The sequence below is a fragment of the Channa argus genome, chromosome 16 (genome assembly GCF_033026475.1).
Source record: "Channa argus isolate prfri chromosome 16, Channa argus male v1.0, whole genome shotgun sequence".
Lineage (NCBI taxonomy): Eukaryota > Metazoa > Chordata > Actinopteri > Anabantiformes > Channidae > Channa > Channa argus.
In genome coordinates, this window is record NC_090212.1 from 8,596,397 (window position 1) to 8,615,162 (window position 18,766).

At 40.5% G+C, this 18,766-nt stretch overlaps 2 protein-coding genes across 5 annotated transcripts; both read right to left on the bottom strand.

The window, feature by feature from the left end:
* Positions 1-348: 348 nt before the first annotated feature.
* Positions 349-4,488, bottom strand: adss1 (adenylosuccinate synthase 1). Its single transcript, XM_067479814.1, has 13 exons — positions 4,147-4,488; positions 3,194-3,296; positions 3,049-3,111; positions 2,915-2,965; positions 2,735-2,801; positions 2,471-2,578; positions 2,310-2,391; positions 2,100-2,226; positions 1,851-2,005; positions 1,263-1,387; positions 1,006-1,103; positions 733-882; positions 349-517 (listed from the first exon to the last, which is right to left on the bottom strand). Exons 1-13 carry the CDS (start codon positions 4,333-4,335, stop codon positions 465-467), a joined length of 1,371 nt encoding a protein of 456 aa, XP_067335915.1. The 5' UTR covers positions 4,336-4,488; the 3' UTR covers positions 349-464.
* A 425-nt stretch (positions 4,489-4,913) lies between these two features.
* Positions 4,914-17,560, bottom strand: inf2 (inverted formin 2). 4 transcript variants are annotated; one of them, XM_067479811.1, is made up of 23 exons: positions 17,300-17,552; positions 13,721-14,122; positions 13,082-13,197; positions 12,741-12,900; positions 11,700-11,733; positions 11,306-11,447; positions 10,988-11,120; positions 10,186-10,782; positions 9,813-9,958; positions 9,635-9,696; positions 9,441-9,543; positions 9,243-9,328; positions 8,960-9,060; positions 8,784-8,854; positions 8,590-8,697; positions 8,428-8,498; positions 8,221-8,341; positions 7,936-8,100; positions 7,623-7,725; positions 7,365-7,517; positions 6,184-7,059; positions 5,840-5,893; positions 4,914-5,114 (listed from the first exon to the last, which is right to left on the bottom strand). In XM_067479811.1, exons 2-22 carry the CDS (start codon positions 14,115-14,117, stop codon positions 5,841-5,843), a joined length of 3,798 nt encoding a protein of 1,265 aa, XP_067335912.1. In that variant the 5' UTR covers positions 14,118-14,122; positions 17,300-17,552; the 3' UTR covers positions 4,914-5,114; position 5,840. The 4 variants fall into 4 exon arrangements, 3 of the variants coding, with proteins under 3 accessions (XP_067335912.1, XP_067335913.1, XP_067335914.1); XM_067479812.1 differs by lacking the exon at positions 5,840-5,893; XR_010911047.1 differs by lacking the exons at positions 4,914-5,114; positions 5,840-5,893; positions 6,184-7,059; ... (5 more) ...; positions 8,590-8,697; positions 8,784-8,854 and having other exon boundaries at positions 9,424-9,543; positions 17,300-17,556.
* Positions 17,561-18,766: the final 1,206 nt, after the last annotated feature.

The window sequence follows — 18,766 nt, forward strand, 5'->3', positions numbered from 1 at the left end:
TTCAACAGTGGTTTATGGGCTATTGCATCAACAAATCATCTCTACTTAGCAGACAAGCTGGGCTCCTTAAAATACATGATTTATACAACTAAACATTTGTACTGGTTTCATTGCTGATTCTTGTGGCATAGGCTAATTCAATCTGCAGTTACATTTTTGATTTTCTCATTGCGCAAAATACCATTAAAAATATATAGAAATTGATTTTTTTTTTCTTTTCAGAACTGGGACTGCTGCAGTTAGGTAAATTCCACCATCACTGGCCAACTGAGGTGAAGAGCTAAAAGTAGCAATAGCAAAAACACAAGAATATTTAACTGCAACAAAATAAACGACCAACACAATTCATAGAGGTTACACAGAGGTTTTATTTGTTAATTATTAATAACATACATTTTAGGAAATGAAACAATGCCACATCCTGCCACACTATGTTTCCATCAAGATGAGATAAAAGTTTTCTTTTAGAACATCTGGATCATGCACTCTCTCGACTTTCCAACACCGACCCACTTGACTAAAAGGAGGGTAAAAAATAAAGAGAATGATTAGAAAAGTGAAGAAAACAATAGGTAGCAAATGTAGCATATCATATTATTATAATACATTTTCTATATACAATATAAACATTAGAGGCCTTCAGGGAAAGCACTGACAACATGTTTCAATTTTCTTTTACATTCACTGGTATGCCTTGCAAAGAAATATTTTTTGATCTTGTGTGAAACATACTAGGAACTCCAATGTGGTTTTCAATGAAGCGGATGTAGTTTTGTGCCTTGGCTGGGAGATCGTTCCACTTCCTGACTGCAGAAGTGTCCGTCTTCCAACCAGGGAAAGTCTCATACTCAACTTCTACCTTGTGCAAAATGTCCATGTTGGCTATGAATTAAAGAGGTAAATTATTACCAGTCTTTATATTTTGTGTTCACAGCCATTCTCACACAAATGTCATCAAACAAGCACATGGGTTTGTCTGTAAAAGCTTTTTTTCTACTAAACTACCTGGGAAATGGGGAATTCTTTTTCCATTAAGTTTATAGGCAACTCCAACTTTAATTTCATCCAGCACATCCAGAATGTCAAGTTTTGTCAAAGCAATGCTGTAGGGAAAGTGAAGGTTTAAATTTGTTGTTTTTATTATATTGTATTGCAAAAACATGCATGTTTGGAAAACAAATGCGCTTCAATATTAAAAACAACCATCACATAACATATTAAATGTTAACAATATAATTTCCTAAAGTGCTACAGCCACTCACGCAGTAAAGCCATTGATCATATGAGCGTATCTGACAATGACAAGATCCAACCAGCCGCAGCGTCGCTTCCTTCCTGTGGTTACACCCACCTCATGACCCCTCGTCTGCAGCAGCTCTCCTACTGCCTACAGTAAACATAAAAGAAATCCTTCAGGAACTCAAAATATTATTTATATATACAGTTGAGTACAATAAAACATCACGTGGGCTAGAGGATAGAGTTTGAACAAGTTGACCTATGTCTCTATGGTCAGTTTCCGTGACAAGTAACATAACCCCATCTCACAGTAAATATATCCTGAACCCAGACTCTGACCCTAAATTTATCCTTATAAACATGTGACTTGCATGAGAGTAAAAGTGTTTGAGTCCATCTCTTTCAAAATTTAACAGCTGCAAAGAGCCATTAAACACATACCCCCCTCTCTGAGCCCTGCTGCCTGTGTGTCAACCACATGATCATAAACAAATTGTACATGTCAAGCTCATTGCAAATACGTTATGCAAAACGTTTTCTGAAAAGATGTGACAATGGTTTACTTGTCTAAATAAGATCAGTAATTTTGCTATGTAATATTTAGCACTAACATTAAGTTGTTCTGTGGGGAATGCTCCAATTCCCACCCTGGTGGTATAGGCCTTTGATACACCAAACACATCACCAATATTCAAAGGAGGGATGCCAAGACCAGTGCAAACCCCACCAACAGTGCAGTTTGATGATGTCACAAAAGGATATGTGCCTAAAAAGAAAAAATGTTTATGTCATTGAAGCACGGATTGAAAAAATTACAAATATGAAAAAGAAATATTTTGTCGTATTGTTGCTGCCCCTACCAAAGTCAATGTCAAGCAGTGCAGCATTGGCCCCTTCAACCAGAATTTTCTTTGGATTTCCATGAAGAGATTCATACATGTAATAAACCCCATCTCTCACCATTGGCCGCAATCTCTCAGCGTATTCCTGCATGAAAAAAACAAAAATGAAAACACGTATCCCTGTTACGAACAATGACAATCATAAGTATTGGTTTGATTAACACGTACCTTGAGTTTCTTCAGCTGTTCCTCAACATCAACTGTCAAGGATGGATACATGGATTGATACTGGTGGACAAGGTTTTTAAATCTGAAAGAAAATCCAGAATCAGAAAATTGTGCAGGTCAGTATTGCAACAGTTTTTCTGCCATATACTTGTCATCTCTACCTGGTAGAAAAGTCCTTAAAGTCACCCAGGAGGTCACACACACGTAGACCAGTGCGAGATGCTTTGCTAGAATATGCAGGTCCAATCCCCTTTTTGGTTGTTCCAATGCTGTTTTAATGAAAGACGGGCCGAAGGAAGTGATGTAATTATGTGTGAAATAAATGTACTCATGCTGATTGTAGTGAATAATGATGAACTATATTTTGGCAAAGGTCTGGGTCAGTCTAAACTGAGTCCTGCCCTCATCGCCTTCCCTACCCTTACTTCTTTCCTTCTTGTGCTTGTCTTTCAGTTTCTTGTAAACCGTCAACAACTTGGTGGAAATCAAACACTGTGGAGCAATCAGTAACACACAATCTTCACACACACCCACATAAAAACACCTATACACAGGTGGCACATATTTAAACAAGCTAAACTTCATATATTGTAAACTGAACATACCAAGGTGAGCTCGGTCTGAGACAACTAGTCTCTTTTCCCAGCCTTTCAATCCTGTTTAGAGAATAGATGTGAGTACAGAACAGTCTTAGTTTATACTTATCTATTATTAGTAAAGTGTGTTTTTCTCTAAATACCTTTCTTCTCATTTTTATCGCCTTCCTCAAACAAGCCAGGTAGATGTATGACTACTCCGTTACCTACCGGAGAAAAGAAAATGTTGACTCAGCAAAACTATTTGTAATGATACTGTATATGAAGACTTAAGATTGAAGTCTTTACCAATGAGTGATATGCTTTTGGGGTTGATAATTCCACTGGGGAGAAGGTGGAAGTCGTACTCCTTGCCATCCACTACCACTGTGTGTCCTGCATTGTTGCCCCCCTATGAATCACACAGGGTTGTAACACTGTCAACGTTTTGTTGACCATACAATTAAATAAGAGTATCATGTTAACACCTAAGACCACCAGAGAATATTTAGTCACCTGCCCCTGTAGGCTCATGTTCATGAGACAGTGATAAGCCACCGTCTTCCCAATTCACAGAGCTTTTCCAGCACCTATTTTAACATACTTGGCTGGTGGTGGTGGGCCGTCCACTCTGTTACCCCCCCACCCCCGGCTAAGACCTGGCCTTCTCACATATCAAGCCACCCTGAGAATGTGACCTTGCTCCAGCAGGGTGGGTGGGGCTCTCAAGCCTTCAGAACACAGGGTCCCAGTCAGTGGAGTGAGTACAACACGGCAACTGTTGACAGGTTTTGCTGTGTTTCCTGCTGCTGGAGTGACCTCTGATTTCTTATGTTGCTTAAGTAACTGGGCAGAACATGACATGACCTGTCTTGTTTTTATTACGACCCTAATATGTCATGTCATTGTCTTTGCTCTCACAACCACTTTGTGATTACCTTGGTGATCATTCAGAGCAATTTCTCTTCTAGCTTTAAAGGGACATCTGGCTTGTTAAATCTATTTACTTGTGCGAAAAAAGACATCAGAAATTCTAAACCTGAAGAATTTCCACGATTAAAATCCCTGGATGGATGAACTTATTAATTAGTTAACAGTTTAGATTGAGTTCAAGGAGGAACAAGTGTGTTTCAGTCGGAGCACCTGTTGCGTTTAACAATCACCATATTCAACTTTGAGTTTGTGGATTCATATAAAATAATACAATAATTCAAGAACACGCCCCCGTGAACGGGGCGGAAATCACAAATCCAAACATTTACCTGACATCTGCAGACGATGTCCGCCTCGGTCGCCAATAAATCGACAACTTTCCCTTTGCCCTCGTCTCCCCACTGCGCACCGAGCACCACGGTCACTTTGTTTCCCGCGTCATTGCGCGGTCGCTTCTGTCCGGTCGCAGCGGGCGGATTCGTGTTTTTGTGGTCTTTTGCCGACCAGCTAAGAGACATGATGGTGGTAGGTCTTGGTTGTCCGTCTCAAGAAGACTAAACTGTCTCCAAGAGTGGCATTTCCATATGTGTAAAATTGTTTGTGATGTCAGAGCCAGACGCAGAGGGGTGCGTCGCTGTGCTCAAGCGAATGATCGCCCAAGGCGTTGAAGCAAAACAGCCTTCGGCCTTCACAACGCTCAAATAACTAGTGACAGGGATGTATGAAGGTAGATTCTCTCAAAAGTATCATATGTGGCCTGTCTTATGTATGAATAAATTATGTATGAATAAAAACAAACAGCTGAACAGCAAATTCACTTTTATTAAAATATATTTAACCTTAAAAGTTACAGCTCATTATAAGTTATCGTTATAGCTCTTGTTAGACACCATCTTGATAATATATAAAGACACTATGACATTATTTCAAGGACTCCTGCTTTTGGAAAAGGAGTTACATTAAATATCTTTCTCACAATTTTATATAGGTGCAGCAACGTAAGTAGCTTATTATGGCAAAACACATTCACTGCATATTACAATTATACAAAACATATAAAGCGTTTTTTTTCTTTTTTGTGCATCAAAACCACTCATGTGCACAAAAACTACAATTCATGTACTTAAAGTGACGTGTTTACATCCATGGTGTGAAGTTCCTAGGTTAAATGTGTTTACCCATCTTTTTCTGTAAAAACAAGTCACTGCAAAGCAGACTTCTGCAGTCCTTCAGTTCAGAATTCCTGTGTGAAATTAACATTTTCTTTTTTCTCTTGATTTCCTTTTTCGGGCATCACCTAGGGAAACAAAAACTAAAATGAATTTACAAAATCAAAATATCTTTGTAAAAATGTTAATGCTATTACTAAGTTATTAAATATAATTGCTGTATTAAACAGTTTGCTCAAAGGCACTTGGTAAATAAATGTATTCTCTTCTTGTGGCTACATCTTGTTTGTAGGGTTTTCCCAAATAAAATATTTTTTAATACATTGCATTACAGTGTTGTTCATTGCAAGGCTGATTAACAAAGAAGTTACAGGAAGCCCACAAGACCATTAGTAGGTGTAAAAAAAATAAAAAAAAATAAGTCCCAGTTGCAGATTTAGAGGATGGACAAGAAAATATGGACGAAGACAAGAAAGTGGAAATACAGCGTTTATGAAATAACTCCGTCCACGATGACTTCATGATGGCGTCACAGACTGCAAGGCTGCTTGAGATCAGAAAACTGTGATGTTATCTAACCATTAATTCATTTCTTCCCACAACAGTACATGTAGGATTAGCTTTCAAGATTTGCATTAGAATTACCTTGCCCTTAAACTTTTGGCCTGAAAACAATTGAGTTGCAAGAGTGTTAGAGAGCAAGTGTTAAAAGCTGGACAACACAGACAAATGAAACCCAGATTCCAGTTAGACCAACAAATGACGTGTTATTTGGAACAAAGCTTTGACGGTGACGGAGTTCATCAGTATGATGGTCCTGCTTACAGTTTGCCATCCCATCGATTAGACCTACCTCACTGCAACACACAGCCCTTTTTATGTTTAGAGTGTCCTGTCCCACTGTTGCCTTGTGTGTCAGAGAGTCAAAATGGAAAGCAGAGCATTCAACAAACTGACCATAGATTAAATCAATTCAATATTCAGTCTGCAAATCAAGTGCTGTGCACTACATCCACACTCTTTAATAAAATGCTTGTAATCATGCAAAGAAATTGTAAATATATACTAAAATAGACCATACATAAAATAACGTAAAATGCAATAAAAAATAAAAAACAAATATGGATTTTCCCTTAAGACACACCAAGAGACTAGCATTCCAAACATAATCTTTATTAAGGTTAATGGATAGATTACCTTGGTTATTCTTCTTTCTGTTTCGTTTAAAGAAAGACTGTTTCTTTGGTTCAGGCTTAAGGGATGGAGGTACAGCTTCAGACATCGCTGGCAAATCTTCTGATTCAAGGCCATCTGGTACATCAAAGCCTTTAACTCCCTTGCTGAGTGTAGTCACATTGCTTTTAGAGTTTGAATGTTTGTCACTCACGACCACACCTTGGTCAGACGTCGTTACAATAATGCATTCTCCCTCTTTACGTCCCTCTTCTTGTCCTACAGTCTTTAAAAGGCTTATTTTACCATTGGTTTCATCTTTCCCATCTTCTATCAGATTGCTTCCATCACCCAGTGACACATTAATGTCTGTTTTACGTAAAGCACTTTCCTTTATCTGAACATTCACACTAATTTCCGCTGGCTTTTCAGGTCTTAGCTTCTCAGGTTCCAGGCTGGAAGTGCCATCTAATGAAGCCTCTAGCAGGTCAGAATCTGAGAGGGAAGATGGGCTAAATACACTGGTCTCAGTTGAATCTAATGAAAAGCCATTTGTGTTGAGACATGGTTCATGTTCTCCTTCAACCTGAGGTGGAGGTTGTGTCATATCTGGAGAAGACACTGCAAGTTTCTCCGAGTGTTTCCCCACCTGCAGCGACACAGGTCTTTCCAAGGGTGCCTGTTTGGTAATGGCTGGTTCTCCTGGGAGTGTGTTGGGAGGTAGAGCAGGTTGGTCGGGCACTGCATTCTGTGGCAGAGCTAGTGGAGTCTCTTCTGATGGGCTGATGAAACCGTTCACTTCGCCTGTACTGGCCTGATGACCCTGTGTCTGAGGTTTGGTGGGAGTAGAGGGGATGGCCATATCGGCGGCATCTTCGCCTACAGGCTTGACACTTAATCCTGAGGGGGAGAAGTAAGTATCATTTACGAGGAAGACATATAATAAAACATTTATGTTTGATATGGGGTGATATTTTTGCAGTTGGTAATTATGCATAACCCCCGTCCCCCAAAAGACAGACGTCCATGTAAGCAAAGACTCATGCAGCTCTACCAAGCAGCAAAGTGATGGAGTTAGTGCAGCTAGATGTGACTGGTTTCACATCATAAATAAAAAAGCCCAGATAAAGCAGCAAGGCTGTGTTGCGGCTCACAGTTAAGACACTGCCAGGGGAGGCCACACAAACACACACACTTGTCCTTACCAGGTAGGCAGGTATCCCTATGCTTTTCACTAGAAGGGAGGCTTTCCGAATCGCACCTTGGCCTAGTCTTTCTCAGGCTGAATCCTTTCCTGATATCCGCCAGGAGGTGGTCGATAATGCAACCATCATTCTGTGGGACGAGGCCTTTCTTAACTGGTAAAAACACGATGAAAATGCTTAAAATACACACTATTCAAATCAGAGCTTGAGGAGGAATTTCTAGTACAGTGGGTGAACAGAAGGCTGTTCACAACTTACTAATTTTCCCATTGTCTCCCTTCTGTCTCTTGGACTCTTCTTCTGCTAGCTGCTTCTTTCTCTTCTCAGCCTTTGCTGCCAGCTCTTTTCTGGTTTTGTTTTCCTGTTTTAGATGAGAAAAAAATTGTCACTCACTGCCAAGTACCAAATGTACGTAGCAATTTGTCTTTGTGTCATTTGGACAGTGACATATTAACATCTTTTTTTGCCCTCATATGATACTTATTATCAGATGACAATATCAACCTCTTACACAAGAGGTAAACCATGTGCAAAATGACTAACATGAACAGCATACAGTCATTTTCCTGACCTTCAGTGACTTGATGAATAGTTCTCGAAAAGTCCTGATGGTTCCAAAGAGTTCCTCAAGTACCAGTTGATTAGGATCTTCACATAAGTAGACAGCCAGCTCAATCCTCTTTTTCTCAACCTCAGTGAACCTTTCACTTAAAGCTTCACATGCCTCCAGGTTTTCCTGAAACAGAGAAAATGGAGGCATCTGCATTGTGGATCTGGCTGCCAGAAACATTGAAAAGTTTGTTACAGTTTTGTTCATTAATTGAGTCTCCAGTTTAAGGTAATCATCTTATCTTACGTCAAGAACTTTTGTGTACTGCTCTTTCAGTTCATCCACAGAGCCTGAGACCTTCTTAGCCGTCTCCTTCAGTCGTTTTAATAAGGCACTGGCTTCTGACTGAACAGAGTCCAGATTAACTCTGAAAATAAAGTGTAAACTTTTGTTACACGTCTATAACATCCATTGAGAGCCAATTAAAAAGCGTAATGAGAAAGATGTCTATACCCTGCAGCTCTTTGACAGATTTCTATATCCTCTGGCAGTGCCAACACCTCCGGGTGGTTCGCCTCTGCTTCCTTTGCAAAGAAAGCCACACAGGGATATACTTAAAAAAGTGCATAACTGAAGGTAAAAGCATTTATGGCAGATGTGAGCCAGTTTGTGTACCTCCAAGATGTGATGAAGCAGCGTAATGCGGCTCTTGTTGGCTTTGGTCTCTGTGAGCTTGAGCAAAGAGCTGATCTTGAACCCCTCTGCGTTCCCTGTGTGACTTCCCTGGAAGTAGATGACAGCTTAACGATGCAATCTCTGTCTAAATGTCTGCTTGGGTAAAATAAACATGCGACAGAAGGGGTTCTTACATAGTTGAGAAAATTTCCCACATCAAGAATGAGCCTGCAGAAGGTGGGCATGAGCGTGCTCGTTCTGAGACCTGAAAATGTGTCACATTGTGTGAATTGGACTGACAATTAGCATGAATGACAGCACACAGGGCAACAATTGTACGTCAGAAAATCAGAGCTGGAAGTTTACTTACAATTGCAGGCCTCCTCAACCAGCTTGACTTTAGGTTTGAGCATATCCAGCACTGATGAGGTCTCCTCACACAGCAACATGCACTCAATCCTCAACTGATAACTAGAGAGAAGAGCCAGAAAGCACTGTAAAATAGGGAGCCGGGAATGGCCATTTATTTTTTTATTAAAATAGATATATAAAATGCAAGTTGCAGGAGGCTTCAGAAGCTGTATCACATGGTATTGATGTATCACAGTACAGACATAAATAACCATTAAACCCGCACTAGAGGATAAAATTACCATGGGACAGTGAGGAGGGCGGTGTAGAAGCGGTCAACATTCGCCAACTTGACTTTTTCTCCTTGGAATGATTTCAAATTTTCAATCTAAAGCAAAGACCAGGACAGTGACTCACACTTGCCAAGTGGGCCCTTAATTGGCAGGTAAATGTGTGTATATTTATATAGTTGCTGATGCATACGTGGTGATAATGCAAACCTCATGCTTCTCTGGCAGGAGCTTCAGAAGCTGTTTTAGTACCTCTACATCAAACCGGGTACGGTCCCCATTCTGAATCATGGCTACAAAGTCCTCATTTGTGCTGGACACAGAAAACATTTGGAAAAATATTAAGCTGTGAAGATGGACTAAAATGTATTAAAAGAGTTGCAAAACAATGTGTAATCTCTCACCATTTGAACTGCTTCAAAAATATGTTTACATTCAGGTTTTTCTTTGGATCAATAAATGTAATCTATAGAAAAAAAAGATGACAAAGAGGTATATTGATTATCCACCTTTGATAATCAGCTGTGTTTGTTCTAAATGCTACAGCTCTGAAAAGCGATGTTGAGTTTTGACCCAGGACACCTCTTTAGGCTCTTTTTTGACAGGAGCAGCTGCTCCTTTGTCTTTGTGCTCAGTCACCGGGAGACAGAACAGCTGCTCGATACTGCTGTAGTCGGGCTCCCGAGGAGGAGGCTCTTTCTGAACCGAGGCCCACATGGAGTGACCATCTGCGTGTGAGGAGGATGAGAGTAACCTGTCATGAGCTCATATCGTGCCATTTTGTTTTAAAATCACAAATCATTTTAAAAAGATGTTCCCTCTGAATAACATTTTGATGGATTAATAAGTGATTGATAAACACGATTTTGCTTTGTTGTTGCTGGCCTCATGGGGTAAATGAGAGTAAAATGAGAATAGAATTATTTGAGCCGTCACAGATGGTTTATCCACTTACCAGTAACACTACGTAGTTTCTGCCAGTTAAGTTTCTTCATCCTCAGTGTGGGGCATCGGCTTGTCTTTATGGGTGCACTAGACCCCAGGACCTGGCTACTCTGGGCCATTATCATGTCTGAGGCAGGAGGAGGTGGAGGTGGCATGCCAGGTAAGGGAGGTGGTGGTGGTGGTCCTCCAATGATCCCTGGTAGCGGTGGTGGAGGTGGAGGCATACCTGGACCACAGGGCAGTGGTGGTGGCGGAGGTGGCATTCCAGGCAAAGGAGGAGGTGGTGGAGGACCACCAAACATTCCAGGCAGTGGCGGTGGTGGTGGTGGGGGTGGAGGGGGGCACTGGTTAGGAAGGTGGAGCAAGGGTCCGGTTGCACTAGGGGGTAGAGGTGGTGCTGGGGGTGGAGGTGGAGGTGATGCACAAAGTTGCTTCTGAGAGACTGCAGTGCTTTTTTCTGGCTTCTCGTCATCCAGCTGTTCCAGCTCAGTCTGCACAGCCTTATCCACTTTTATTAGCTGCCCATCCACCTTATCAAGACCTTCATAGCTCCTGGCTTTGGAGGACATCAGCCGCTGCATGATCTTCTCACAGGACTCCATCTGAGCTGGAGAGCAAATCCAAACAAACAACAAACATATGAGCATTCAGTCAACCTATGACCTGCTGCCTGTAGTTAATCGCTGTAATCTTGTTTCCTGGATAATCACGCCTCTTCATACATTAATCACTGTTGAGGCCATTGACTAGTGGTTAGCCTCTTCAGGGTGTTGACCTAAATTGAATGCAGTGTTGCTTCAATGTGGACTCACAGTCCTGGGCCACCAGTATGGCTCTGTCAGTGATTGTCTCCAGGGCAAGCCAGATATCAGAGCGGCTCGGCCCCAGCACCAACAACGTCTGCAGGATGGACAGCAACTGGAGAGAAGCTGGATAGCTGCACACCTGCACACAACAAGTTTACATGTCATATAAATCAGGAACACAATAACTTAATAACAGAGGCACCATTGTTAATAAAAAAAGCTACATTTTATTTTCACTGTGAGACATCAGTTGCAAAACAATTTGTGGGATCATCTTAGCTCTTAGTAGTGCACGATAAAACCCAGTCAGACAGTCAGTCTTACCTTGTTGAAGAGTGCAGTGAAAACCTCCAGGTGATTACTCATGTCAATGCCCCCATACACTCGCAGGAGTTCCTCCTCATCCTCAGCCATTGCCTCTTCAAAAGCTTCACATTGAATAATCAAGTCTTCATCCTCCTGCTCCCTGCACACCACACACACAGAGCACCGACGGCCACACTTCAGCACATTTAAATGCCATTTTTTAAGGCAACAAATGGACCTTTGCTCGAATTATTGTCATTAATGAAGGTAAATTGCAAACATATTTGCCTAAAAGCACTATTCTGTTTTCACTATTCATGGGCCTCAACAACTCACATATAATGTATTGTATGAAATCTGCTTTACAAATGCTTTAGACAGAATCAAACATGAATAACAGAAGGAAGCTCACCTCAACTTTGGCAAAATATCAAGTAACTGAAGCCCTGCAAGAGAACATTAAAACACAGCCCTGAATATTATATCACACAGTAGTAAATTATCAGTTTTTAAGACGGTTTATCTTAAAAAAAAGAGGTCAGACATGTCTTCACATTGGCATATGTGGGTTTTTAGGAACTGGCAGGGAGGCACAGGTGAGCAATCACAAGAGAGGAGTGGCCAATCAGATCACTGATTGGTCAATAGCGGTGGGTGGGAACTGTATAAACGTAGGAGGATCTATGTAGATCAGGTGCAAATAAATGTATTTGCCAAGCTGGCTACACTGTGGTGATTTTTAGGCAGCTTCATAGCTCAGTGGTTTACACTTCTACATCAAAAGAACAAAATCCAGGGTTTGACTACTATCATTCTAAAGTTAATCTTGGTTTTTGTCTGTGCAGCTGGTTTGAGAGAGAGCCTGGAATATTAACTTCTCATTAAGGAAATGTTGTTTGTTAATATTATTGGTGCAGTGAAATCATGCAAGCAACAGATACAACAATTGCAAGACTTCTGTTGGTCTGCAAGCCATGTCTTACACACACTATTACCTATGCCTCACTTCTTTTGGCCACACTATGTTAGTGCATTTTGCCAGTTGGATTTTTTTTTTTGACTGCACCTAAAGGGAATAACCTGATACAGAAAACAGGTGTTATGGATGACTAGTGGCGTTCACTAAGGAGAATCCCACCAAAGTGACATCAGGTCAGTGTGATTTTAATAAATGTAAGATGAGTTAATCATGTGTGAATACACAGTGCTTTCCTAAACTTAGTTTAGTTCTCAGGGATTTTGTCAAACAGATAATGAGGCCATTTGAACTATTCTTAGGCAGACCCAGTGACAGAGAGCTTTGTTATGGCGCTCCTGCTGATGGCCTGCTTTCCCCTTTGCATTTATGCTCACCCCAGAGGGGGACGCCATTTAGCCCTAGCAATTTACCACAGTGTGACCTCGCTAATGGCTCCCGATTCACAGATAAATAGCAGCGGAATAGATAACCTACCAACAAACTCCTTTCTCATCTTGTCTCTTTGCCTGAGGTCATCTGTCCCAAAGATGAGGGCGTTGATGACACTGAGGAGTGTGACCATGTACGGCACATTATCTGTGGCCTGCAGCTCATTCATGATCACACTGAAACGATACTGCTGTGTCTTCACACCCTGAAGGGAAAATCAAAGTCATCTTAACTCATCAAGAACTGATTCTGCAATGCTTGTGCACACAACCACCACTAGAGGGCGTTGTAAAGGTATTTCGTACTCAAACTTATAATGTGAGGTAAATTTTAGAGCTACCTAACAAAACAAACAAAATGGTTTTTCCACATGTTTATCTGCTTGCCTTGTAGTGGTCCAGGGCATCTAGAGCCAGTCGATATCCATCTGTAGAGAAAATGGTAAGGGCCGCAAGCAGCTCAAACACCTGTTTCTTCACCATGGTGTTGGAGGTATCCAAGGCTGTGGAACGTCATGATCACATCACACACATTAATACAAGGTAGAAAAGCTGTTATTTCCCAACTGCTCCAAAAACCAGACTGTCTCTCTCTTCTGTCCTCCCTGTGTCTAGACCCAAGTAAATACTTTGTTTCACTGGTTTTAGACTTTGCCCTCTAAAAGATGTGGTGTTGTGTTGTAGATAAACATGTTTCTGTTTGAAGGTGGGGAAATCCAGTATTCTCTACTCACTGTGACACTATATTTTTGGGAACTCCCAGAGAAACCCTTATGACTCATCTTTATTCATAATGAAAATTCAGCTCAGTCACAGAGAGCCATTGAATTAAGTAACCAATTTAACACAATATTGCAATTATTATATAATATGTAAGAATTAAGTGGATTCTCAGGTTGAAATATATTGTCTAAATCCTATTGTGTATATAAATAATTTTATTTCCTGATGTATTTGCGCCACTGTGTTCATGTATCTTAGCTAAGTATGCAACAAAATGAAAAGCCGGATGCATGAGTAGTCAACCTTGGGAGAGCTTCCGAATGTATCCTTCATTTTCTATAATAAAGTGGATCCCTGCAGAGGAGTTCATCACTGCCCGGACGCAGCTGACACAGGTGAGCTGCAGAAGAGCGTCAGCAATACGAGAGCAACCCCGCCCAGAGAGCCGGTCAAGGGCTTCCAGGAGCAGATCCAGGCCACTCAGTTCCAGGAACTGGACCATCCATGACTGGTCGCTCCCTTCCAGGCGACGCTTCAGCCCAGAGTAGTTGACCACAGTGGGAACCTGCAGGAGTCTGATGCACAGCTCTGGATCTGCACTCTCCAGGTTGGCCTCCTGCTGTGTATCGGAGTCCTGTGAGGAGCCCAGACGACCTCTGACAGCCGCCCACTTCTTTTTTCCATCTGATTTTCCTGACATGATGGCTGGGGAAGAAAGAATTGGTCACAGTTTTGGTAGCATTAGTGTATGTAGATGACAGAAGACTTTTTTGAGGAGAAAATTCTGCTTTTTTTTTTATTAATGATTATTCAGTATTTAATGTCATTATTGCTCTCCAGAGCAGAGGAAGCAGGCCACAACAAGGCCTTATCAGAAAGGAAAACAGAATAGGAAATGATAACTCTGCAGTCTGTGGATGAGTAAAAGAAATGTCAGCAGTCCAGTCAACACCAGCTCTGCCAAACATTCCAATTTAATCCTGCTTGAAAGAGATGAGACACATTGTCAGCTCATCAAATCTCTTTACAAAGCCAGGATCCGAGTTATCAGAGTGTGTATCATAATTTACCATATAAACAAATGCATTTTCAAGCTCAATATCGGGAGACTGGAAAATATGCGCATTCACAAGGCAGGCTTGAAATAACAGAGCAGGAAGTACATTTCGCAAACATATCAACATTTGACACTGACATGAAAGCATCAATTAATCCCACAAGTGCCCTTTTCTGCCATATTCCCAGGGCACAATACCCTCTTTTGACAACTTGTCTAACCCCCAAATTACAACAAAGGATCCATTACTGTGCATGCAACTAACAAGTATAAACATATTCCCACACTTATACAAAATCAACAGGATAAGAGTTTAGACCAAAAAAGGGAAAACATTCTTCAGAAGTCTAAAAATACTCTCTCTGTGTGGTGCAGTTGTGATATTAGATGCTCTACCACAAATGAACAGTGTGAGTGCGTCTCCTGTATCCTGTTGTTGATTTCACACTTGGCAAAGATGAGCTATACAGACGAGACATTGAGTGATGTGCACGAACAAACGCAATGCTCTGCAAAAAGGTAATTAAGAGAGCCATAATGGAAGGAATTACTGCTTCTACCATTTGGATGACACAAGGTGCTCACTAATCTGGCATTTTAACATTTTTGTCCCACGTGTAAGGAGCTCAGTAAACTGAAAAAGCACTGGTACAAGCTGCTTGCAAATGGTTTGGATGTGTCTTTTCAAAGGGCCATTTGCAGAAAACAGAAGTAATGACTTGTGAAAAGCCAACAAATTGCATTTATATTCACTCTCTATAGTCAAGGTAAAACAAGGCTTTTCTTTCCTCACATATTCTGGCAAGGCATTTGTCAGCTCCGACTGCAGTATTTTAGTCCGGCTGCCAGTGTGAGTGTGTTACCGTGGCAGCAACGAGCGGGCAGACAATGGTGTTTTTACAATAGGCCTTCTCAGTACTCTTCAAAGACCCGTGTTCATTAGCCACAAAATGGATGGAATGCTCCCTGCCCCCATTCAGACTAATAAGACTAAAGTCCAACAACTATTTAAACACTTTCTGATTCACAACTCATTTGTGTTTTCATGTTCAGTGTGAGTAGTGAACAAAAGTTGCAAGTTGGCACTTGTAATCTAGAGAATTTTCACACTGTCACAAACACTTGTGAAGCTACTTGGGAAAATGCACTGGGTTTTGGTAAACTTCCTGCAAAGCCATAGTTATGACGAAGACACTTAAGTGTGTGTGTGTGTGTGTGTGTGTGTGTGTGTGTGTGTGTGTGTGTGTGTGTGTGTGTGTGTATCTGTGTATATGTGTGTTGTTTGCTCTAAGCATGACTTCAGAAGGAAGGAAAAGGACTTTCCCGGGACAGGAACCTTGGTTCATAATAAATATGTTGGCAGACAGCACGACTGTTATGAAAATTCAGTATCATTCTTGAAGATGTTGATTTGATCCCAAGCGTTCCTGCACAAACATCTGAGTTACAAGTGACACAGGAGATCAATGGTAACGCATATTTTTGTGTGCCCTCCTCAGATATAAGCAACTCTCATTTGACGACCTTGTCTATCATAGCTCCCACATGTACAACTAATAGCCTGCTGATTCACTGCACACAGAATCAGCCTACTCATCTGTCCTCTGGTTAAACTGCCCACGCAGTAGCCCACTGCTACTGTACAGCAACACTTAGGAACAGGCAGAAACCTCTCCACTGATTTATTTCCTCTGAGACATATGTATACCTTACACAGGAAGATAAATCATTTTTTTATAAATGTCCTGTGAAATTCTGTAATAATTTAGATGTAAATTAACTAATGGATGAATTCAATCTCATATATCAGCCAAATTTAACTAAAAGATTTGAGATGAGGATATTTGCTGTGGTTTTACATTTTAGCTTTTGTGTGCTCATAAGATATTTGTGTTCATATACCTTAAACTAATGTTAATTTATTGTTCATATATATATATATATATATATATATATATATATATATATATATACACACACACACACACACACGTATATGTATGTATGTACATATATACATGTATGTATATATACACACATACACACACACACACACACACACACACACACACACACACACACACACACACACATATATATATTTAAGTGTTATCCATGCTGTTATAGATTACCTGTTTTATTGCATAAATGCACAATCTCTTGCAATACGCAATTTTTAGATTAATACAAAAAACATCTGGTGCTCATTTGACAAGTATGCTGACTTCTTCCCCTCCCATCTCTGCTGTTTAAAGGAGTGAATGGTATGCCTGAAAAGTCCCAGCACAAGACTCAATTCAACACCAAAGGAATTGTGTCTTAAAGCTCTGAGTTAGTTACCTTTATTCCTAGTTTATATGAAGATTTCTTCCATTATACTGATAAAACATCCTCACAGTGACTAACAAACCACAAAGGACAGCCTAGGAAAATTTCAGTTCAAGTGGAATTTGCCAAGTGTTGGGTTTTTTTTTTCCATTACCTTCTTCCCTTCATTCTGTCCAAGACAAGAAGGTTTAGAGGAAACAGAAGGGATTTGCCACGTCCAGGGTGGCTCGAGGAGACTGACACCAGAATACAATTGTCAGTTTGTCAATCTGCATTATCCACTGGCTCACAATGAGTAATAATGGTAAGGAAATTTCACAATAACGGTGAGCTTGATTTTTACACATACCAGGGTACATAACGGTCATAACGGTATTGGTTACTTTAGTACGAAAATACACAAGAAGAACAAAACCATGTCGTTTATTACAGGGGGGACATGTCACATCTAAACGTGCTGTTAGAGCGTTATATTTACCTAAAGACCGAGACCTTACCTGTTTTATTCCATAAATGCACACTTCAAGAATCGCGTCCTTTGGTGTGTTTCAAAAAGGGGGGGGGGGCGCTTTGCAGTCATCCAAACATCATATTGTTCTGCCCCAAAAAGAAAAAGAAAAGAGACCTGGACCCCTAAATATTCCGGCAGTGTGGCAGGTCAAACCCTGTGGGGTACGCGGATGGTACTGCTTTCAAATTCTACGGCCCCCGAGCTTTCACTCACTTCACAGAGACTGACAGCGTCCAGACAGCAGCATTACTACACTAAAACATCCTGGAAATACTTTCACAATAAAACCAGAATGAATTAGTATTTTATTTTTATCTCAGAACATCAAAGTACTCGATGATACAGTATATGGTACTACATGACACACAAAACGAACATTTTCCAGTGCATTAGCCAATAATTATATCAATGTATATACTAAATAAATGATACAAACATATGATACAATCAAATTATTATATTATTATTTGCACTTTAAGCGTCACACAGAAAAGGCAAAGGTATACTTCTCAAACAGCATTTTCTACATATATTCCACTCTCAAATAATCTTCATTTGTTTTTTTAACCATGTGATCCCGTATTTATAATACAAATGACAATATAAGACAAATTGCATTTCTTTTTATGTTTCTTTTAATTCACAAAGCTGGCAGATCCAACGAATGTTAATGTCCTTTTTACAAATGGAAATCTTAACTGAATTTTGGGTAGACAATTTTGTGGTGTTGTGTGTGGACATATTTCATAAAATGATCCTGTAAATGTTGCCCATTTGAATAATAGCCTATAAAAATGATTACTATCTACATTTGCTAGATTCACCTTTAACACAATGTTTTAATGTCACTTAAACTAGAACTGTGGGTTTGCATTGAGGACATTGAACTGAAACTAAATGGTGACAATGTAATTAACTAAATAGTATTTGGTTTAAACTAAGATGTGTATGATACGATGCACATGGGCAACGTTTTATTTTGAAGTAGACATTGCAAGACTTCCTGTGTAAAAGTGGCTGTTGTCTTGCAAGTAGAAACTGATGCTGAATCCATCCAGTGGTTCCCCCCACCCCCACCCCCACCCCCCCACTGCCCTGTCAGCTGGACTCAACCTTGGCTTTTTGACAGTACAAGCTGTTTTAAAGTAATGTTCTTGACATATCAGCAACAAGGGTAACTGAGTTACAGCACTACATCCTTAATACGACAGCACTTATATTTAATGCTCAACAGGCCTCTACCAGAGCCAGTTGAACAGGATCATGAACCAGCTGGAGTTTAAGTCAGTACCATTGTCCTCTATTGTTCCACATGCATACACAAAAGAATAGTTGTTGATTTAACCATGATTTTTGATCCTAAGAGTCTTTTAAACGTGGTGTCACTTCAGGTTGTCAGAATTAACATGCTGAGAAAAACTAAGAGGGATCAGGGAGTGGTCCCATTTGCAAA